General features: G+C 43.5%; 1 protein-coding gene across 2 annotated transcripts in view; it reads left to right on the forward strand.

The window, feature by feature from the left end:
* Window positions 1-23,877, forward strand: part of ATP6V0A2 (ATPase H+ transporting V0 subunit a2) — a 61,709-nt gene that overhangs the window by 10,837 nt on the left and 26,995 nt on the right. For both annotated transcript variants that reach the window (XM_040416215.1, XM_040416216.1), the window contains exons 3-8: window positions 5,027-5,124; window positions 5,662-5,799; window positions 7,071-7,171; window positions 10,312-10,438; window positions 12,510-12,592; window positions 22,317-22,410. In XM_040416215.1, coding sequence (XP_040272149.1) covers window positions 5,027-5,124; window positions 5,662-5,799; window positions 7,071-7,171; window positions 10,312-10,438; window positions 12,510-12,592; window positions 22,317-22,410 — 641 coding nt within the window. The remainder of the gene's footprint in view (window positions 1-5,026; window positions 5,125-5,661; window positions 5,800-7,070; window positions 7,172-10,311; window positions 10,439-12,509; window positions 12,593-22,316; window positions 22,411-23,877) is intronic.

Here is a 23,877-nt window from a genome sequence, read left to right on the forward strand (position 1 = left end):
TTTTTTCCATTTCCCTTTTATTTATTTATTTATTTATTTATTTATTTTTTACTCCTGGCCTTCCTGGAGCCGAAACTTTTTTACTTCACTTTACATAACCATATGAGGGCTTGTTTTTTGCAAATTCCAATGAAGTGGAGTATGGGTTTTGTTTTTACTGTGCAGTAAACGATTGCAGTGATACCACATTTATATAGGTTTAATACTTAAAAAAGAATGTAAAACTTGGAAGAAAAAAAAATATTTCTTTGCTTTACCATATTCTGACCCCCATAACGATTTTTTTATATTTAAATCAATAGAGCAAGAGCGGCGTGAGGGCTCATTTTTTGCAGTGTGATCTGTAGCTCTCACTCATATCATTTTGGAGTGTGTATGTTTTTGGATCACATTTCATTAATTTTTGTGGGGAGATAAAGTCACCAAAAACCGGCAGATGGGCCATTTTTTTTTTCCTTAAAAAAAAAAAAAGTTTTGTTTTTGCTCTGCATTGTCATATTTTGACCCTATAACTTTTTTTTTGATATTTACACCTGCGGAGCTGTGTCAGGGCTCATTTTTTGAGGGGCCATCTGTAGTTATTAATACTATTATGAAGTGTGTATGACTTTTTGATCACTTTTTATAACTAGGACAACCCCTTTAACGTCAACATTCGTTCCTCAAGATTTTTTAAATGAAGAAATAATTTATTCCATCCTTGGGGTGCACATATATTAATTGCGACCAACGTTTCGGTCCATCTCAGACCTTGTTCACGGCCGATGTAGTTAGAAAAGACCGGGCTTCTGCTTACTATGTTAGGCGGAGACTTCTGCCTAGCAGTGAGCCCAGTGATGTCACCAGCACAGATGGGTGGTCTATAGCTCTTCCAGATGATGTTTTGGAGTCGGGTACTATACATAGTAGTATACTATATATAGTACTGACCTCCAAAACAGCCTCCAGCAGTGCCATAGACCGCCCATCTGTATTGGTGAAGAGAAGCCTGGTACTAATATCATGGTATGTCCTTATTGTGTGCTGTCATATTATGAACATTGGGGGCTCTGACCTCCCAAGAACAAATCCACAGCAAAATCCAGATTTTCTGACTTCATCCCTGCTACATTATAAAGAGTGCAATACTCTTTAAAACTCTGCATTAGATCTGTAAGACAACATGCCTCACTCAATATACCATGTCAGAAGATACTGGGGGCGGCTGGACTTTCTGCATATATATTAGATTGTTCAGCACACGCTCAGCATGTGTCACGCTGGGTAGGATACAATATACAAAAACACACAGTAAACCACAAAACAAGCATCTAGGCGAGAAGCTGGGAATAAAGGTCACCTCCTGACAATTCCCTACCAACTCTCCCCGGACTTCTGTGCCCACGTTCAGACCCTAAAGGTGGGAATAAACGTGCCCCCTTGCCTAAGGCTGTAGATTCCCTAAAGTCCCTAAGATGGTGGAAAGGGGGAAAAGACAGCCTGCTTCCTCAAGACCTGGAGGAGGCAGGTGTCTCTGAGAGCCTAGACAGAACACACAAAAGAGAAAACAAAAACCAACTTATCTTGTAGATGAGCAGAAACAGCAACTCCACCTTACCTCAGAGCAAGATAGGAGCTATAACCCTCACAGGACACTGGGAACAGGTGTAATTTAAACTCACAAACGACCCCACCCAGTGCACCTGAAGGGAGGTGGATACAGCTCAACTCCAAACCCAAAACAAACAAAAAAAAAAATACACACGTGCTGCTAACCTGGCAGACCTCCGCACATCACCTGAGCCGAGCATGACAGCATGACTGGGCAATTAGAAAGATCTAAGAGCATAGTAGGGATTTACGGGGAGATTTGTCAAAAGTGGTGCAAAGGTAAGCTGGCTTTGTTGCCCATATCGACCAATCGGATTCCACCTTAAATTATTCAGAGCTTTTTTTTTTAAATAAAAAGATCAATCTGATTACTAAGGGCAACTAAGCCAGTTTCCCTCTACACCAGTTTTGTTAAATTTGCCCCGTGATTCTATTTTTTTCTATCCGATGAAAATCACATGTTCTGTAATATTCTACGTAACATAACTCATGACTTAATTTATCTGATCAGTTCCCCTGCACATGGTAACCTTATCAAAGCAATTATATGACTGCTCCAGTATTAGGGTTAAGAAAAAGACTTCCAGAAGTAGTCCATGCTCTCCGCTTATCTTATTGGATCACATGAATCTGTAAATGAATTATGAATGGAAACTGTCTAGGTGGCAGCCAGTCGTGAGTGTTGCCATATTACATTTTGTGGAGAGGAGTATATTAAAGTATGTCTGGGAAAATAAAGTTGTAGAAAATATAAAGATAATACAATAAAATAATAAAAATAAAGATGTAAGATTTAATAAAAAAATGTATTAAATAAGACTGGCATTTCACATACAGTGGTCCCTCATGTTAAAATATTCCAGGACGACCATTGTAAATTGAGTAATCAGTTCCAAACCCCCAAAATGTCATCCAAGATAAGAGAAAATTGAGATTTATGAAAAAATAAGCAGATAACTAAGACAGAACAAATCCTTACACATTACACATCCTTACACAAACAGTCAGGAATAGCTGCTAACTAGCAACTAACACAGCTATTTTATCAGAGAAGTGACCTAGATTGGTTGGATCTCAGTTGGAGGCATTGTATGTTAAGTCTGGTTTCAACTTACGATGGATCAGAAAAGACCATTGTATCTTGAAAATGTTGTATCTTTGGGCCATTGTGCCCTGAGGGAGCACTGTAGTTGTTATAAAGGTGTTGTCTGGGAATACCAAAGTTTTAACTGATGCCTTCAGCTTGCCTCCGTATATATATATATATATATATAATCTGAACAAAGGATTTGCTCCCATTTAGCATGAGCTGAACTTAAACATCTGAAACATTTTCTACCTACACAAAAGACCCATTACTCTCAAATATTGTTCACAAATCTGTCTAAATCTGTGTTAGTGAGCACTTCTCCTTTGCCGAGATAATCCATCCCACCTTGTTGTGCCATTCATCCACGACCATCACCTCATGTTGCAGCAGGATAATGCACGGCCCCATATTGCAAGGATCTGTATGCCACACCTGTGAGGTGGGATGGATTTTCTCGGGAACGGAAAAGTGCTCACTAACACAGATTTAGACAGATTAGTGAACAATATTTGAGAGTAATTGGTCTTTTGTGTATGTAGATAATGTTTTACATCTTTGAGTTCAGCTCATGCAAAATGGGAGCAAAACCAAAAGTGTTGCATTTATATTTTTGTTCAGTGTAATATATATATATATTATATACCTGCTCCCCGACCACTCTTTTCCGGCGTGCCTGCTTCCTCCAGTCCACAGCTTGCTTACTTCCTGTCCATCATGGCCATGGTCACCTGCTCTTTTGCAGCTGTTGACTGATTTCAGCAGTGACATGTCCACAAGAGACCCATCAATGCTGAATCTGGCACTGGAGCAGGTGACCATGCCGTGGAAGAAGTAAACAAGCCACAAACCAGAAGAATGACGTGGGGCCCTGCGCTCAGGACCAGAGCATCAGGTAAGTCTGTGGGCATCAGTTAAAACTTTGGTATTCCTGTACAAGCCCTTTAATCTGAAGTGTGCTGGAATGTGCCAAATTAATTTAGCGGAGTCGGCTTCTGAATGGTCTTCAGGTAGGCCAGTGTGAGAGCTGCTGTTGTCAAATCCATTAAATTATATTTCTTGCTGTAAAAAGTGGAAATTTATTCACCAGCCCATGGGTGTGCGGAAACAGTCCATGTTTCACTTTTAAATGGCAAGAAATTGGTTTGGAGAGCTGCGCTTTCCCTGTTTATTGGACTACATGGGGCTCAAAAGGCAAGTACTAAATACTGCTGTATATAGGAGAAGTTACCTCCTAAATTTGCTGTGTTCTTCTGAAGGTCTCTAGCTGCTGTTAGTGGCTCATAGAGAAAGGGGATTTGAAAAAGATGGAAAGCAGTTATCAAACAATTAACAGTAAGTTCTCTTAAAGGGGTTGTCCGGGTTCAGCCCCCCCCTTCTTCCCTCACTCAGCCCCTCTGACATGAGCATAGGAGCATTTCATACTTTTCTGTTTATATTTTTTACACTGCTAGGCGGAGGCTTCCGCCTAGCACTGTTTCCGGTGATGTCACCGGCACTGATGGGTGAGCTTTAGCACTGTCCTAGCCATTTTACAGGTACGTCCCCGGATCTCCAGAAAAAGCCCTTGCCCTGTGCGATTCGGTGCATAGCAAGGGAGAGCATTGGAGCATGAAATGCGCCGATGCTCATGTCAGAGGGGCTGAGTGGGGGAAACTGGAGATGGTCTTCGTGCTGGAGTATTTCCGTTTGCAAGCTTTCATACCCAAGAAGCTCAGTACACAGGTCTCCACAGCTGTGGAAGGTAAGCTGACATTGATAATAGAAATATACAATGCCGGTAGATTAAATAAAAATTGTAATCTTATCAAGATAACATTTCTGGCTTGTAGCGAAAAAGAAATACAGACCGTCAGGATAGGTCATCAGTATCAGATTGGTGGGGAACCTCTAGAAATCAACAGTTTTTTGTCAGTAGCCAATGGAGGACAGCTCTATCCACTGTGTAATGACTATGTCGGCTTAACGCATTTCATTTGAGTCGGAGCTGAGCTGCAGTACACCTGCACGGCCACTACACAGTGTATGGAGCTGTCTGCTTCCAGCCACATCCACTGTGTTATGGCACCATTGGCTGACAAAAACGGCCGATTGGTGAGGGTGCTGGGTGTCGGACCCCCAACGATCTGATATTGATGACCAATGCTGAGAATAGGTCATCACTATTAACCAGAAAACCTCTTTAAGGGTCATTTTCCTGCACATAATTTTTCCTGTGTAAAATTGCTGTGATTCCAACTCCAATGCAAAATGTAATAGATAACATTGGTAATTCTCTCTGAAGAACTTCCTGACAACAGTCTGTGTTCAGAAGCTAGTGTTCATATGTGTATTTTATTTGGTTGCCAGGGTATCTGGTCCAGGAGATCAAAAAGGCTGACATTGCTGTTCCAGAAGCAAGTGTGCGGCCAGCGGCCCCCCTCCCCAAACATGTATTGGAAATACAGGTAAATCTAGCTTAATGTCTCTTTTACAGACTGTAGTCACCTAGGGGTTATTTACGAACTGATATTCACCAGGTTATTTTCGCCGCAATCTGCAACTTTTCCCCGTTCACGACCAGGTCTAAAAAAGGTGGCGTGGTGGGGAAGGGAGCGGGCCTCCAGGCCCATCTCATTTATCATTTTCTAAGCCTGCTTTAGGCATACAAAATGTTCTAAATCTACGGTAGCAAGGAAGCAGGCATAGATTTAGACCGGCGGTTGAGTGTGCCGAAGTTATGTAGAAGCCAGTGCCTCTACATAACTTCGGCGGATCCACCGCCAGCGCAGGGGTTATTAAGATCAGCATCTAAAACGCCGGTCTTAATAAATGACCCCCTACTGTCTCATTTTATATGTATATCACGGGTTGTAACAGCCCCTTCCCATTCGCTGTCTAATTCTTTTTTTCTACGTTTTTACTGTATATATCTAGCAGACATAGTACACACGTTATTTAATTAACAAGGGTTTTCTCTGTTGGGTATGTCCTATGTTTTGTAGGAACAGTTACAGAAGCTTGAATCTGAGCTGAAGGAAGTGAATAAGAACAAGGAGAAGCTGCAGAAGAACCTGCTGGAGCTGACTGAGTATGCGCACATGCTGAGGGTGACGAAGAGCTTTGTGCAGCGATCATCGGAGGTAATTAGTGACTACCCCTCAGAATGTTGGTAGACTGTAGGATAAACTCGGCTACCTGTCCCTGACTGCCTTACGACATTTTCTGGTTTCATATGGATATTGCCCTTGGGATGGATGGAAATTCTCCCATGGCGGACCTTTGTTTTCTGTCCTGCTACTTTGAATATTTCTTATATTTAAGGTTCTTGACCATTGACTTTTCCTCTTCTCATTGTATACTTCCTTCCTTCTCTTGCCCTTGTTTTTATTGGATCTCTTCCAGATCAAAAACATTCGGTGTTCAAAATATACAGAGCGTTATTGATAACACAGCAGCTAGTCACAGTCCGATGGGGTCACATACATATACACCAAGGCATCATAGCATCAAATGGGCCAGTAACATATGACCATACAGAGCACAGTTGCCCTTGTGCCTCTTGATTTTATTGGAATACCTTTGTTTTGTCATACCTTTTTATTTGTTATTGGGAATACAGCACCGTAGGAGGCCAAGTATACCCCAGGGACACATCCTTTTTATCCTTTCAATTTTCTTGCTCGACGCAGATCTGCTTAAATAAAAATGGTAGCACCAGCATCCAAATTCCAGTTATCTTCTTTATTTATCCGCAATACACTACGGACGTGTGAATGGACCCTAAAAAACCTAGTGACAGATTCCCTTTAGGGTCCATTCACACGTCCGTAAGTGTTTTGCGGATCCGCAAAACACTGACTCCAGCCATGTGCACATGGCCGGCACTATAATAGAAAATGCTATTGCGGACAAGAATAGGACATGTTCTTTTTTTTTTTTTTTTTTGCGGAGCTGTGGACTGGAAGTTCGGGGCCGCGGAACGGAAGTGCAGATGCGGACAGCACACTGTGTGCTGTCCGCATCTTTTCCTGCCCCATTGAAAATGAATGGGTCTGCACCTGTTCCGCATAATTGCGGAACGGATCCGGATCATTCATACGGACGTCTGAATGCAGCCTCAAAGTGGTTGTCCAGGACTTTTATACTGATGGCCTGTCGTCCGTAACCAGCTCTGTCCACTGCGCAGGAGATGGAGCTCTGTCACTGGAGCTACTGCTGATCAGTCGGGGTGTTGGACCCCCACCAGTGAGATACTGAGATATTGATGGCCCATCCTGAGGATGTCATTACTGCTTCTTATCTCCACATGTAGCTATGATTTCTTGCCTGTCATTTTTGTGTTTAATGGCCTTGTATAAAATGCACAGTGTTCATTATTTATCACATTTATAATAAAACTCTGCCTTTTAAGCACGAAACGTCTTCTCATGCCCGTTATGAAGAATTTCCTACGATAGAGAAGGAATCCTTAATGGACTATACTTGTATGCAAAGACTTGGAGCCAAACTGGGGTAAGTTGAGAGAGATTTTAAACATTCTCGGGTCAGTGCCGAGTGCCCCATTCTGTCAATTACGTTTTTGTAGGCCAGTCCCACCACAGTAATGAAAGTCTCCTGAGTCTTTTCTGCTTCTTCCATCATGCTTGCCATGCAGATAAGTAAGGTGAGATGGATTTTCCTAACACTGAGACAGAGGGATTCAGGTTACCAGATATGGCCAAGAGGTAATTTGGCAGTGTAAAGTGACTTTTAACCTTTTATCAACAAGACTTCCTGTGATGTATGGTTCTAGGCTCCTGGTCCTCTCTTACGGCCAGCGAAGTCAATGGCACATCACTGTTGTCCCCAGTTTGATGGGCATGGCTTATACATTTAGGGAGGGCAGAATAAGCTCTGGTGTGTAGCTCTGAAGCTATACGCCTGTGTGCTGTTTCTTCTGGACTCTGAAGCTGTTCTGTCCAATCCCTGCCACCTGGGAGAATGGACACAGAACGTGGGTGGTCTTTTGGGTCTTAGCAAAGAGGAGAAATGATGATGGCCCAGGAAGAGCTTGAGGTAGACAATGATTGGGGCACTGCAGGGAAATGAGGGACAGTTAATCATTAGCAATGGAATGCAAGCCAGCATGCTATAGAGCAGTAGGAGCTGAGCAGATTGACGTATTGTTTTATAGGAACACCTACAAAACTTGAGCAGTAGAAGAACCTTGGTGATCATGTTGACGGTCCAGTTACTGACGGCTATAGCGGTATGCTCAGTCTTAGGCCTCTTTCACACTGGCGTGTGCGGCCCGTGGTCGTGCTGCGGCCCGCAAAATGCGGGCCGCAATGCACGAGCACAGTCCGTGGGGCAGCCGCAGTGGATCGCAGACCCATTCACTTGAATGGGTCCGCAATCCGGCCGTTGCGCAAAAAGATAGGACATGTTCTATCTTTTTGCGGAACGGAAGTACGGGACGAAACCCCCCGTAGTGCTTCCGTAGGGTTCCGTTCCGTCGTTCCATTCCGCATCTCTGGATTTGCGGACCCATTCAAGTGAATGGGTCCGCATCTGTGATGCGGAGTGCCCACGGAACGGCGCCTGTGTATTGCGGCCCGTAAAATGCGGGCCGCAATATGGCAACGGGCCACACACGCCAGTGTGAAAGAGGCCTTACATGGAGTAGGACTGTGCTTGTGACTTCTAAGCTCAGAATGAACAGCGGTTCAAATGAATACATTACAAGTTATACTGACTCTTTTCCTACAAAAGTATATAACATGCTGCCTGCAGATAGGACTGCATTGTTAACGTGACAGATTCTCTTTAAATGGCTTCTGTCAGCAGATTTGTACCTATGACACTGGCTGACCTGTTGTATGTGCGCTTGGCAGCTGAAGACATCTGTGTTGGTCCTATGTTCATATGTGCCCACATTGCTGAGAAAAATAATGTTTTAATATATGCAAATGAGCCTCTAGGGGCAATGGGCTCAGCTCTCTCTGCAATAGCAATGCCCCTGTTGCTCTTAGAGGCTCATTTGCATATATTAAAACATCACTTTTCTCAGCAATGCAGGCACATATGAACATGGGACCAACACAGAGGCCTTCAACTGCCAAGTGCAAATACAACAGGTCAGTTCATGGGTGTAAGGAAACAAAGTATATTTAAACCACATTCGGTAGTTTCCTCCCGAACCGCCCGAGCCTGGTGAATATAGCGCTCCGTTTGGCAGTTGAAGTAGACTAATTCCATACGAAATGCCAATAACTTTATAAGATGATTCCCTTAATAAAGCATGCGAATCCCCAAACATCAGCCGAAGTCAAGAAGGAGGGTACAAATAGAACACGGTTTTATTAACACACATAGGCTTTTATGCAAGTCACCATGCAAGGGGACATCCCACAGGGAGGGACACAGTATAGCCAATCAAGTACAATGGAAACATAAAACCCTTCCAGCATAAACATACAATTCCTTCCCCTAGTCCTGGAGATAATCAAGCCTGATAAAGTAACAACTTGATTATCCCTAGGCAGAAAAGTCACAGTTTCCCGAATATCTGGAACACCCCTTTATACATGAGATAGCCCTGATCTGGGTGATCAACATATTCAAATTTCACCCAGATCGGTTTAGGGGTTCTCAAAGAAACATGGAAGTCTTCTGTGACCGGTTCACCCTGGGTGGGCTGCCCAAAATGGTTCCATAAGTTTGGGTGTTTTTGCCGGTCACTTTAGAAAAAGGGGGATTTCTTCACAATGGGGAATACAAATATGACATGTCCTCTTTAACCCTTTATAGGCATTTGCCTTTAATTCATAAAAAAAAGTTATTTCACTTTTCCACTAGTACTAGTTTTGTTTTTTTTTGTTCTTAGGATGTAAAGGTTCAATCGATTCTTGCAACAAAATCGCCACGGCTCACATCACATTTAAGCCTCATTCACACGTCAGTGTTTGGTCAGTGATTTTCATCAGTGATTTTGTGCCAAAACCAAGTGCGGCTCTAAACACAGAACAGGTGCAGATCTTTCCCTTATACCTGATCTCTGTGGAGGCTCCAATCACTGACTGTGTGAATAAGGCATTAGAGACTATGTTGGAAGTTTAGGTTTTAAGGATCTCCTGATGTATACCCTAACAGAAGGCTGCACAATATCCCACTGTATAAGCAGGAGCAACAAAGACCAGAGGGGCACTCTTTTCTCCTCTGTTGGCTGAATGGAGCTCTGTTTACAGGTTGAGTCCCGGTGTATATGCCAAATGTAGGTTATGAACGTGAAGTGAACAGTATGAGCTTTAGGCCTAATTCACACGTCAGTGGTTGTGAGCCGCTACACAGAGCATCTGGTTTTGGCTCACAATCTCTGATGGAAAACACTGACGTGTGAATTAGGCCTGAGGTGTCATTCAAATATGATGAGTCTGATCAGTGTTTGCATCATTATTTTCAAGCCAAAACCAGGAGTGGGTTCAAAAATTAGAAGTGGTACAAATATTTCCATTATGCTTTCTCTCTGTATCTTCCAATTTTAGTTTTATCCTACAAATACTGATGCAGAATATGAACCATAATATTGACGTGTGAATGGGGACCTCGGTATGATATCTGCACTAACTTCATTTACTCCGAAAGCAATTAATGGATTTATTTTCTGTCTGCAGCTTTATTTCTGGTTTGGTTCACTATGCAAAATTAGAATCATTTGAGAAAATGCTCTGGAGAGCTTGTAAAGGCTACACCATCCTGACGTACCGGGAGCTAGATGAGTATCTTAAAGATCCTGATACGGTGAGTTGGTGTTTTGACATAAACTCTATTGAAGACGTGAGGCAGCCATACGCATTCAGTAGCGGTCAGCCGAATGTTCGTCCGACAGCTATCTCCCCTGTCTTCCCCATACATGTTCGGTTTGGCAGCTTATGTCCCATGAGAACAAAAGGATCAGGTCCTTGTCTTCTCTGACATCATCTGTTGGAGTAGAGTCGGGAGCTTCCCACACAGTGTGTCGGCTGAATCCTCCACTCCGACAGATTCAACTAATAAAAGACTAATGTGTATGGCCAGCTTTAGAGCTTAGGCTACTTTCAAACTCGCGTTTGGTGCGGATCCGTCATGGATCTGCACAAACGAATCCGTTCAGATAATCCAACCGCATGCATCCGTTCAGAATGAATCCGTTTGTATTATCTTTAACATAGCCAAAACGGATCCGTCTTGAACACCATTGAAAGTCAATGCAGGACGGATACGTTTTCTATTGTGTCAGTGAAAACGGATCCGTTTGGCTCGGTTTCGTCAGACGGACACCAAAACGCTGCTAGCAGAATGGAGGCGGAACGGAGCTAAACTGATGCATTCTGAGCGGATCCTTATCCATTCAGAATGCATTAGAATGCAAACTGATCCATTTTGGACCTCTTGTGAGATCCCTGAACGGATCTCGCAAACGGAAACCAAAACGCCAGTGTGAAAATAGCCTTAGTTGAATTGATTGTCACGTTACATTTTTGATCAACCTGGCTTCAAGAACTTGCTAAGGCCCGCTTTACATTCATCAGTTTCCCTCTGGCATGGTACAGAAAATGGCAGAGGGAAATTGAAGCTAGAACTGATCCCATACTTTTTTCTTTTTTATGGGATTCCTCATATTCATTCGGTGCATCAGTTGTGATGCTGGGTATAAAATAGCGGCGCATACTGCGTTTTGCTGTCCGACGCCATCAGTCTATAGACGCTGCACTACACATGCATCAGTTGTTTCATGCTCCACAAAAAAAAAAAAAATGTGTAGAGACAGCTGATAGAGTGAAATTAAGTTTAACGGAGACATGCATCTTTGTTAAAGGGGTTGTCTGGTTTAGAAACAGCATTTTTATATAACCTGTTAGGGAATTAGGAGCTAATAGCAGTATGGCCCCTGTTCAGGAGTCTATATCACTTGGCCGGAGCAGTTACAAAGTCTCTGGTCTGTCCTGCAGTACGCAGACAACCCACTGGTTTGAATGGGGACTGTGTAATACTCCATCTGGTGCCGTTGCAGGAAATTTAATGATTTACAGCCCATTGATAGGGGCTGTAAATCATCTGGTTCGGTTGGCAAGGGGAATCTACCTGAAAAGAGGAGCACATAAAAAACAATGGGAGAATTGGATTGTAAGATCTGGTTTAGCCTCCGAGGACTTGACGAGATCATGGTTGGTAGTCAGCCTAGATCAGAGAAGTAGGACTGCCCATAGATGATCATTGCAGGATGCAGCTGAGGATGGAGAGGTTAACTGTTGATGGGGATCAAGTATAGAACTTACTGAAGAAACGGAGGACACTGCACGGGAAGGGAGAGTTTTTTGAGTGGTTTATTGCTGTATATGCTTTGTACTTGTGTACGGTATGTTAAGAGAAAAAGAAAAATTATCTGATTTAACAAAAAAAAAAAAAAAAAAACATTTACAGCTTTTTTTTACCCACAGATTATAGCTTATTGATGGAAATCCCACCAGAGGGACACTTAGAAAGTGTGTCTTCAGTGACCGCATTGCTTCATGTGGCTATAGACTTCATAAAGGGGGACAAGGGCGTACAATTCTGTGCATGATTGAACAATGGGGGAGATTTATCAAAACTGGTTTAGTTGCCCATAGCAACCAATCAGACTACGCCTTTCATTTTTCAGCGCTCTTTTGGAAAATAAAAGGATCAATCTGATTGGGGAGATTTATTAAAATTGGTGCAAAGGAAAACGGATTTAGTTGCCCCTAGCAACCAATGTTTTTTGAGCTTTTTGTAAAGTTCACCAAATCTCAGAACACTTTTTGTATGTGCTTAACATGCTCTTTATTTGGTGTCTGTCTTCAATTTATAGGAAGAGCCAACTAAGTGGTTTGTGTTTGTAGTTTCTTATTGGGGAGACCAAATAGGACAAAAAGTCAAGAAGATCTGCGACTGGTGAGTAAAATTGAAGGGGTTTGCACACAACAGACTTTTGTGGTCTATCAAATGATTGAAAGCATTCCCTGTATACATGAACATTAAAGGGAACCTGTCACCTGGATTTTGGGTATAGAGCTGAGGACATGGGCTGCTAGATCGCCGCTAGCACATCCGCAATACCCAGTCCCCATAGCTCTGTGTGCTTTTATTGGGTCAAAAAAACGATTTAGGTTCCCTTTAACCCCTTTAGGACACAGCCATATTTCACCTTAAGGACCAGGCCATTTTTTTCAAATCTGACCAGTGGTGATAACTTTAAAACACTTTGACTTATCCAGGCCATTCTGAGATAGTTTTTTCGTCCACATATTGTACTTCATGACACTGGTAAAATGAAGTAAAAAAAATTCATTTTTATTTATAAAAAAAAAAACTAAATTTACCAAAAATTTGTAAAAAATAGCAAATTTCAGTTTCTCTACTTCTATGATACATAGTAATACCTACAAAAATTGTTATTACTTTACATTCCCCATATGTCTACTTCATGTTTTGGATCAATTTGGGAATGATATTTTATTTTTGGGGGATGTTACAAGGCTTAGAAGTTTAAAAGCAAATCTTGAGGGGGGCGTGGCCTGAGAGCGCATGGAGTAGGTCGCACCGCACTGAGCTCCTGCAGACATCCTGATTTTAGAGTGGTAGCAACCCCCTACATCTCCGATCCTTTCCTACCTGGTGGTTGAGAGGCGACAGGAGGGTGCTGTGCTAAACTTCTGAGAGCCGACATGCCTAGGAAGTCCGGTAAAGGGCCGCGTTATGAAAGGCCAGAGGTGAGCCGGCATGGCGCCGAGGAAGAAGAGGGGCCGGCCTTACAGCCCAAGCTGAGACAGACGGCTGCCGCAAAGCTGAGCAGGTTTGCTCGCACGGATAGCGCTGGGGGAGACTGGGCTGAGGAGAAGGAGATGGACGCTCATGTCTCCTCTGGACAGGAGGATGAATCCACTGATGGGGAGGCCCTGGATGCGGTGAATTGGCCGCCATTAACCCCTGCACGGCCGGCAAAAGACGCGGTAGGCCCTGTGGCTGATGCAGAGCCTACTCTTAAAGATATCATGGCCGCTGTGGCCAGTTGTAACAGCACACTGAAGGTGCTTACAGTACAGGTTGGCAGCCTGAGGTCGGATGTGTCTTTAATTAGGCATGACCTACACAAAATCACAGAACGCACCTCTGAATTGAAGAAGAGGGTGTCCACTATTGAGGACGTTATTCAGCCTTTGCAAATGGCGGCAAAAACAACTGCTAAAGATATAGCTGCGTTATACGCCAAAACAGATGATTTGGAGAACAGGTCCAGGAGGAATAACCTGCGGATTGTGGGTATGCCAGATAAGACTGAGGGGGATAATGCCACCGAATTTGTGGAAAAATGGTTGCACCAACTATTTCATGAAAAAGGTCTATCCTCATTATATGCGGTGGATCGGGCGCACAGAGTCCCCATGCGGCCACTTCCGCCTGGCAGACCTCCCCGTCCCATACTGGCGAAGATCCTGCATTTTAAAGACCGGGACACTATCCTGCGACAATCAAGGGACAATGAGGAGATGGTCCTGAATGGGGTTAAAGTGTCCATATTTCCGGATTATTCCAACGAAGTGCAGCGGAGGAGAAGTAGATTTATGGTTCTAAAGAAAAGGCTGAGAGCTCTACAAGTCCAGTACGCTATGCTGTTTCCTGCTAAACTGCGGGTGGTGGCATTGGGGTCCACCAGATTTTTTGAAGATCCGGAGGAGGCGGCGCAGTGGCTGGACGTCCACGAGCGACAATTGAGAAGTGGAGCCCTGGACACTTGAAGGAGGCAGATATATGTTTCTTATGTTCACGTTATATATGCATTTGCACTCTAGGATTGCTTTAAATGTTGCACCAGTTAGGGAGTGTATTATGTAATGCTACCACATGGTAGATCCTGAGGAGGGAGCAGGTGGTAAAGAAAGTAAAATGTATTTCTCAGATGTGGGGAGGATTCTCTACCTGAGGAAATGTGTTATAAACTGTTATGTTTATTGTAGGTTGGGGGGCAGGTTGCTCTCGGATTGCCCTGTTTTAATGTGTGAATTGGATACTGAGGGGACAGTGATCCCCAGCTACAGTAACCTGACTACGAGAGGGAGGGAGGGGGGTGGGGGGGCAGGGAGAAGGTTGGGGGGAAGGGTTAAGGTCTTGAACTATGAGCGAATGTTATCTGAGTGGGCTGTGAGATTCAAATATGGTTTGAAGTTTTACCATGTCACAGGTGATTAGAATCTTAAGCTGGAATGTGAGAGGGATGGCTGATGCGCGGAAAAGACAGTGTATTTTTCAGTATCTGGGGCGGTTTCAGCCGGCTATATGTTGCCTTCAGGAAACGCATTTGACTGGAGAAAATTTAAACTGGATGAGTAAAAATTGGGTGATTCATGCGTTACATTCAACTCATTCCTCTCATTCTAGAGGTGTAAGTATGATTGTGCATAGTAGTATCAGGTATGAACATATGCAGGATTGTGTGGACGCTGAGGGTAGATATGTGTGTGCTGTGTGTAAGGTGGATGGAATACAGGTGGTGTTGGTGTCTGTGTATGTGCCTCCGCCATTTGCTTCTCCGCTAATAAGAGAGATCATGGGCTTTGTGGCGGACTTCCCTGGGTTGCCATGGCTGTTGGTTGGGGACTTTAATTGCACGCTGAATGACTCCCTAGATAGATGCCGGGTGGAAGGAGCAGGTGGTTCACCGGGGAGTGCGGCTCTCAGGAATATTTTGGGTGAGGTAGGAGTACAGGATGTATGGAGATTGCGTAACCCAGATAAGCGTGAATTCTCGTGTAGATCCGCCACGCACCATTCGCTATCGCGTATAGATCTGGCCCTTGTTAACGACATAATGCTACCACTAGTTAAGGATGTCGTTTATCATCCTCGGTCGTTGTCAGACCACTCTCTGGTGCAGATTGACTTGTGCCTGGGGGTGCTCAGACAGGGACCGAGGCTGTGGAAGTGTAATCCTCATTGGCTGAATGTGTTGGGTGACCTATCTGGGATCTCTCTGGAAATTAAGGAATTTTTCGATTATTAATACAGGGTCGGCTTCGGTATCAGGTGTATGGGACGCCATGAAAGCATTCCTGAGGGGAGTTCTGATGAAAGAAATTAACAAGCATAAATCCAGATCCAGAGAGGCGGATGTCAAGGCGCATGTACTAGTGGCTGAGGCTGAGAGAGAGTTTAGTAGATCCCCCACCACGGTTAGTAGCGAGGCGCTGGTGGTAGCCCAGGAGCAGTTGAGATGTCATTTGGTCCAGGCCGCGGATAGAAAGAGAAGCTTTTATCGTCAGAGATCTTTTGAGGAAGGAGAGAAGGTGGGTCACTTGTTGTCGGTGGTCTCGCAGGCCCAGAGGGGCTCCTCTTGCATTCAGGAATTGAGAGATGACATGGGGAACAGTAGCCAGGACACAAAAGGAATATTAGATATTTTAAAAAGCTTTTATGTATCTCTATATACTTCCACTGGATTTAGTTCTGAGGAGGCTCTGAATGATTTCCTGGGGGAGGCGCAGTTATCGGTGCTGTCAGAAGAGGATAGAGAGAGGCTGGAGGAGCCGATTACACTTGAGGAACTGGAAGCTGCACTTGGGGACATGGCAAGTGGTAAGGCGCCTGGAGCTGATGGCCTCCCAGTAGAGGTATACAAAAAGCTGCAGGGGATATTACTCCCTGAATTACTTAAGGTGTTTGAGCACTCATTGGAGGCAGGTTCGCTACCACATTCGATGCAGGAAGCTATAATTGTGGTTATACCTAAACCTGGAAAGGATCCTAAAATACCTACAGGCCAATTTCACTTCTCACGGCTGATGTTAAGCTCCTGGCGAAGGTGTTGGCGAACAGGCTGTCCAAAGTAATTCTGACCATAGTACACCCGGATCAGACGGGATTTATGCCAGGAAAATCGACGGCTATTAATCTTCGTAGGCTGTACACTAGTTTAAATATTCCGGCGGATAACAGTGGAGACAGGGCCTTGCTTGCGCTTGACGCCGCTAAGGCGTTTGACAGTGTGGAATGGAGGTATTTGTGGGGGGTCCTGAGAACTATGGGCTTTGGTGAGCGGTTCATTCAATGGGTACAGGTTCTGTATTCTAGTCCTAAGGCGAGAATTAGAGCTAATGGAGGGTTGTCAGACTGTTTTCCCCTTGCCAGGGGCTCCAGGCAGGGATGCCCATTGTCGCCCTTATTGTTTGCTCTTGCAATAGAGCCGCTTGCGGCACATATTCGCTTATCGACTAGTATAGAGGGGTTTAGATACGGCGAGCTGCACAATAAAGTGGCTATGTACGCTGATGATACTCTACTTTTTTTGGGCGATACTGGTGCGTCTCTGGATGCGGCCATGGCATTGATTGACAGATTTGGTAGCTTTTCTGGACTGCGGATAAACTGGCAGAAATCCTCTTTGATGCCAATTGACGGGCAGGCCCTGGCAGGAAGACAAGTAGATAGTTTGGTGCCCTGGGTGGATAAATTTAAATATCTGGGGTTACATATAACACCGAGGCTGGCGGATTTTGAAGAACTTAATCTGTCCCCATTGCTGGCTACTTTTAGGCTTAAAGTGAGGTCATGGTGTAGACTCTTTCTTTCGGTGGTAGGTAGAGTTAACCTTTTAAAAATGGTTATGATGCCCCAGCTGTTATATATACTGAATAATGCTCCAGTTTGGATCCCTCTGGATAGATTTAAGAAAATTCACTCTATATTTAGAGATCTTACTTGGAAGTATGGACAGGCTAGGATAAAACTGGAGACATTACAGTATTCTAAGTCGGAAGGGGGCCTAGCTGTCCCTAACGCATGGATTTATTTTTTGGCGTCCCAATGTCAGCATTTTAAGGGATGGATTGATCTACAAGCACCGGACATGACAGGGCAGATATTGCAGCATTGGCTGGGCAGTCGTGACCTCATGGGCATTCTGGAAGGCTCAGGAATGCATGCAGGGAGGGATAAACTCCCTCTTATTGAACTTATGAAAAAAGTTTGGGCAAAAGTGAAGCTGCTAAGAGGAGTGGGAGGTATTAGTGAACTTTCTCCTATTGGAAAGAACCACTTGTTGCCAGAACTAGTTGCCATACCAGGACTTAGGAACTGGGAAAAATATGGAGTGACGAGAATTGGACAATTAATTAAGGACAAAATATGTAAGTCATTTCAAAACCTGCAGCAGGAATTTAATATCCCTAGGGAGTGGTTCTATAAATATCTTCAAATAAGACATGCCCTTGAGGTCACGTTGCGGAAAGGATGTGAGATAGCTCAAATGGAGGTGGTCCATAAGCTCGTTCTTCCGACAGGTGGGGGAAAAAGAGGGTTAATATCACAGATGTACGCTCTCTTACTGGGAAAATTCTTAGAGGGATATCCGCTTTCAAGAATGAAAAAATGGGAGGCTGACGTGGGAGATATGTCTAAGGATAAGTGGGAAGATATATTAGAAGCGGTCCCCAAGGTGTCTTTAAGTGAACAGGGCAAACTGTCCCAACTATTTATCATACATAGAGTGTACAAAACACCGGTGTTCCTGAAAAAGATAGGAGTAAGAAGTGATGACAAGTGCCCAAAGTGTATGGAAGATGGTGCAGACTTGTTGCATATGCTGTAGTCTTGTCCAGTAGTTGGTAATTATTGGGTGGAAGTTAGAAATATGATAAATAGTAAACTGACATTGAAAATTCAAAAAGATCCTAAGGTGTGTATTCTGGGGTATGTGTCTGAAATTGGAGGGAATGAACCGGTTAGGGTCGCTGTGGGGAGATTGCTATATGTGGCCAGGAAACTGATTGCTATGAGGTGGATCCAGGGGAGTCCGCCCACACTGAGCGAGTTTGAACGGAAGGTGCATGACATGCTGATACTTGAAAAAGGGGTGTATGTGAAGAGAGGGTGTCCTCAGAAGTTTGATAAAATGTGGAGTGAATGGTTATCTCACACTCATGTGGTTATATAGGCTTGTGACGGTCAAGACCAGCGGTTAGGGTTGGGGGGGTTAGGGCAGGGTAAGGGGGGGAGGGAGGTTGGGAAGGTTAAGTTACTGGTAATTTTATGTCCAAAATTATTTGCTTTAGCAAGCGAACACGTATTGTACGGATTCATGTTAAACTGAGTGGTGATATACTTATGATTACTGTTGTTCACTGATTCCACACGGTGGATAATGTAAAGAAAAGAAAACACAACGTAATGTACTATGTTTTATTATGTATTTATTGTTAATAAAAACGATTTGATTTAAAAAAAAAAAGCAAATCTTGAAATTTTCAAAAACCAACTTTTTAGGGACCAGTTCAGGTCTGAAGTCACTTTGGGAGGCTTACATAATAGAAACCACCCAAAAATGACCCCCTCCTATAAACTACACCCCTCAAGGTATTCAAAACTTATTTTACAAATGTCATTAACCCTTTAGGTGTTCCACATTCATCTGACAGGTTAGATCATGTAATATTTTTATAGAGCAGGTTGTCACGGATGCGGCGATACCTAATATGTATACTATTTTTTTATTTATGTAAATTTTATACAATGATTTCATTTTTGAAACAAAAAAAAACATGTTTTAGTGTCTCCATAGTCTGAGAGCCATAGTTTTTTCAGTTTTTGGGCAAATATCTTGGGTAGGGTATGATTTTTGCGGGATGAGATGACGGTTTGATTGGCACTATTTTGGGGTGCATATGACTTTTTGATCGCTTGCTATTACACTTTTTGTGATGTAAGGTGACAAAAAAATTCTTTTTTTTTACACCTTTTTTTTTATTTTATTTTTACGGTATTCACCTGAGGGGTTAGATCATGTAATATTTTTTATAGAGCAGGTTGTCACGGACGCGGCGATACCTAATATGCATACTATTTTTTTTATTTATGCAAGTTTTACACAATGATTTTATTTTTGAAACAAAAACAAAAAAATCATGTTTTAGTGTCTCCATATTCTGAGAGCCATAGTTTTTTCAGTTTTTGGGCGATTATCTTAGGTAGGGTCTCATTTTTTGCGGGATGAGGTGACGGTTTGATACTATAACGACTTTTTTGATAACTTTTATGACCTTTTTTGGGAAGTAAGTGGGCAAAATTTCAATTTAATCATAGTTTTTTTTTTTCTTTGTTTTTTTTTTCATGGCGTTCACCGTTCGGGTAAAGTAACATGACCGTTTTATAGATCAGGTCGTTATGGACGCGGTGATTTCAAACATGTGTAGGGAATTTTATTTTTTTCATTTTTAATCAGTGATAAATGGGTTTATCCGATGTCTGTATAATACAGTACAGTACACTATATAGTGTACTGTATTTTCACTTTACAAAGTCTGATTAGACTTCTGCCTTTAGCAGAAGTCTAATCAGCACCATGGACAGCCGGACGCCTGTGAAGGCGTCCGGTTGCCATGGTAAACATCACTCGCTGCCACAGCAGAGCAGTGGGTGATGGGGAGGGAGGGTGCCGCCCCCCCTGCTACCATCGGGGGCTGAAAAGGCACAGCAGGCGCCGATGGGAGAGGGAGGGAGCTCCCTCCCTCTTAACCTTTTCCATACAGCGGTCCCTACGGACCGCGGCATGGAAGGGGTTAAACGCATGGCAGATAACAGAGGGCAGCAGGGGGGGGTTAAACATTAAAATAAAGCTTATTTGAAGTTTCTGATCCTCGCGGTCACAGACCGCGGGGATCAGAAACTCCTGAAACCGCAGCAAACCGCAGGTCTAAATTGACCTGCGGTTTGCTGCGATCGCTGACATGGGGAGGTCACAGGACCCCCCGACGCATCTAGCCAAGGTGCCTGCTCAATGATTTGAGCAGGCACCGGGTTCCGATCACCGCCCGCCGGGCGGCGGTGATCGGAACTATACATGACGTACCGGTTCGTCATGTGTCCTTAAGTACCAGGACAACATGCCGTACCGATACGTCATGTGTCCTTAAGAGGTTAAGGGGCACATTTATTAAGACTGGCGTTTTAGACGCTGGTCTTAATAAAGCCCCGTCGCTGGGGGTGGATCGCCGAAGTTATGAAGAGGCGCCGGCCTCTTCATACCTTCGGCATATCCAGCGCTGCTTCTAAATGTAAGACAGCATCCGAGCTGTCTTACGTTTAGACCTTTTTCTACACCTGAAACAGGCGTAGAGAATGGTAAATGAGACAGGTAGGCTGGCCCGTCCCATTGACCACTCACGCCACTCCTCCTTTTTTAGACCTGGCGTGAGTGGGGAGAAGTCATAACCAAACAAAGTTTGAAAAAATATATATAAAAATTTAAATCAATCCCTTTTTTCCTATATTATATAAAAATTTAAAAAACAAGACATCATTAGCTTTGCCACTTCTGAAAATGCCAGTGCTGATAAAATATAAATGTATTTATTTCATATGGTGAACGTCGTAATGAAAAAAAAATTGCTTCACCATTCACAAAAAATTAATAAAGTGCTTTAAAAAGTCATACACACTCCAAAATGGTATCCATAAAAACTACAGTATTAAAGTACAAGAATACAAGTAAAACTATATAAATGTCATCAGTGGATGAATGGGTAAAAAGGGTGCATGTGCTGATTAGCCTAGAAAACTATGTATACCAAAAGAGGAACTGTGTGAAAAAGTTTGAAAAGATATGGTCACTTTGGATTGAACATTATAATCTACAAACGTAAGGGATTGAATGTGGGAGTGAGTGAGGAATGTATGAGAGGTATGCAGGAAGGGGAGGTGAGAGGAGAGAAGTAATATAAAGGGAATGTGATATTGAAAGGTTAGTCTGGGAAAATGAGTGCTCCAGGATGAAGGTGTCACATAACATGGGAACCTGAATAGGTGATCTTGTAGAATGTGCCATATTGCTGAAACTATGCTATACTGATTTGAAATATTGAAATGTGTAAAATTACTGTACTGTACCGATGTGTCAGACCATATGATGCAAAATTATTTCTATGCTCTTGTCTCAAGGGGTTATGTTGGGGGGACAGTGTTCTGTCTGTGTTTAAAATTGAAAATCTTCAATAAAAAGTATCTGATTTAAAAAAAACTATATAAATGTGGTATTGGCCCCCAATAAAGGGGTTATCTGGCCCCCAAACAAATTTTCCTTGTGGCTGTGAAAGTGTGTAAATGAAAGTAAAATGCCACTAACTTTAGCTCTTTAGCAGAGCTCTGTTCCAGTGCCGAGGCTCCGGCACTGGCGAATTAGAAGTGTGCTGTCCCATCCGTGGTCATGTGCACTGCTGCAGCCATTTACCTCTTTAATAGAACTTTGGAATTTCATTAAGATTTATTTTGATGACATAACGTAAAAAACTAAAAAAATATCTCCAATTTTATAAGTATAATTAGGGACAACAGGTGAATAGAAACTGCCCATACAGTGAGGAAAAAATAGAAATTTAATTGGACATTGCAGAGTTTACGAGTATATATCATAAATATCTGATAGATACGGTACCTGCACCTTTATTTAAAACGGGAGTCCCCTGTGCCACCTCGCCCAAACTTGGTGACCGTGAGAGGTAGAGTGTACTGAAAAAGCTCCCTGCTCCACTGTTTTCAACCACCTCTCACAGCCTGTATGCTATGGCCAGCTTCAACCAGGCTATATATCTAAGGGAATACCTCTAAATGATGTTTCCTTATTTGTTTTCAGTTACCATTGTCATATGTATCCTTACCCAAACTCTTCTGAAGAACGGCAAGAAATCATATCTGGGCTGAACACAAGAATTCAAGACCTTCATGCGGTGAGGATGGTTACTGTATGCCTGCTGTTTAATAATGAAAATGCATTGGTTAGGTATAGTATGGGTTTATGGTGTAGGTATATTATTTCTATAGTGATGGAAGACATGAAAGATGTAAAAGAAAATTTATTGTGGGTGCTGTTGCTGTTAAATTAAATTCCACCACCCATCATTAACATTCAGCTTGTGGCAGTGGCCAGGATATGAGAAATTGCTGATCCTGTCCATTTAAAGGGCACCTGTCACCAGATTTATGATAATGAATCCAGAATTGAGATGTGTGCTGAATAGGGCTGCAGTAAACGATTATTTTAGTAATCGAGTATTCGATCGATTATTTTTTACGATTAATCGAGTAATCTAATAAGAAAAAAATAATAGACTGTTTTCCTTTATAAAAACTCATCAGACCCCCTGCCATTAGTCCCCAACACCCTTGTTCCCCACTGTGCGATCAGCCCAAGTGCATCAGTTCCCCCCCAGTGCCATCAGCTCTGCCCCCCTTGTGCCATCAGCTCTGCCCCCCTTGTGCCATCAGCTCTGCCCCCCTTGTGCCATCAGCTCTGCCCCCATTGTGCCATCAGCTCTGACCCCATTGTGCCATAATCTCTGCTGCCATGCTCCTCCTGACACCCAGATTGCACAGCGTCACTGGTTTCTATGACGCTGTGCACTCCAGGCGCCTGGCCTTAGTCGCGCCCCACCCCCTCGGTTTCACCAACTTACCTTTCCAGCAGGGGCGCTGCCGACACTCCATCGTTCTGCACTGCTCTACGCCAGACGTCACACAGTGTGTCAGGTCATGGCGTCTGTACGTCAGAGCAGCGCGGGACCATGGACGTACTGTGAAGTGTCCGGAGGCCCCCTGCTGGAAAGGCGAGTATTCCAAGCGCAGCGGGAGACCACGGAGCGGGAGTAATAGCAAGCGCTTCACTCCCGCTCCGTGGTCACATGACACAAACGAATCTTCGATGCAAAAAATTTGCATCAAGGATTTTTTTGTGTCGAATTACTCGATTAATCGAGTAATCGTTTCAGCCCTAGTGCTGAATGTAATGCTTTTAGTCCCACTTCCTTATGTGGGTTTAATGTGTAGAAAAACTGTCTCATATAATATGATGTGAGGATGGTGCCGTTCCACCCAGAGGCTCGGCTCCCTGCCTGCTTTACCGCACCACCACCGCTAAGACTGACGGGCCAGGCAGTGAAAACTTCTCCACCCCTGGACCTAAAGTCTCACGAAAGAGCGTTCAGCTGTACAGGGAAGGAGGCAATATCCCTTAAGGCAATGAGTAGAAAAACGAAAATTGTTCCTTTTTGCCCATTTACTACAAACTGCTTCAGAACAAGATCAAATGAAAATCATGGCAGTGTGTGGTAGGGCTTGGTTACTACCAATACAGAACAGTCTGCAACATAGTCCAGTTTACCTGAGGAGTTGAGGAGAAAAACTTCTTCTGCCGTCCT

The sequence above is a fragment of the Bufo bufo genome, chromosome 2 (assembly GCF_905171765.1).
Source record: "Bufo bufo chromosome 2, aBufBuf1.1, whole genome shotgun sequence".
Classification (NCBI taxonomy): domain Eukaryota; kingdom Metazoa; phylum Chordata; class Amphibia; order Anura; family Bufonidae; genus Bufo; species Bufo bufo.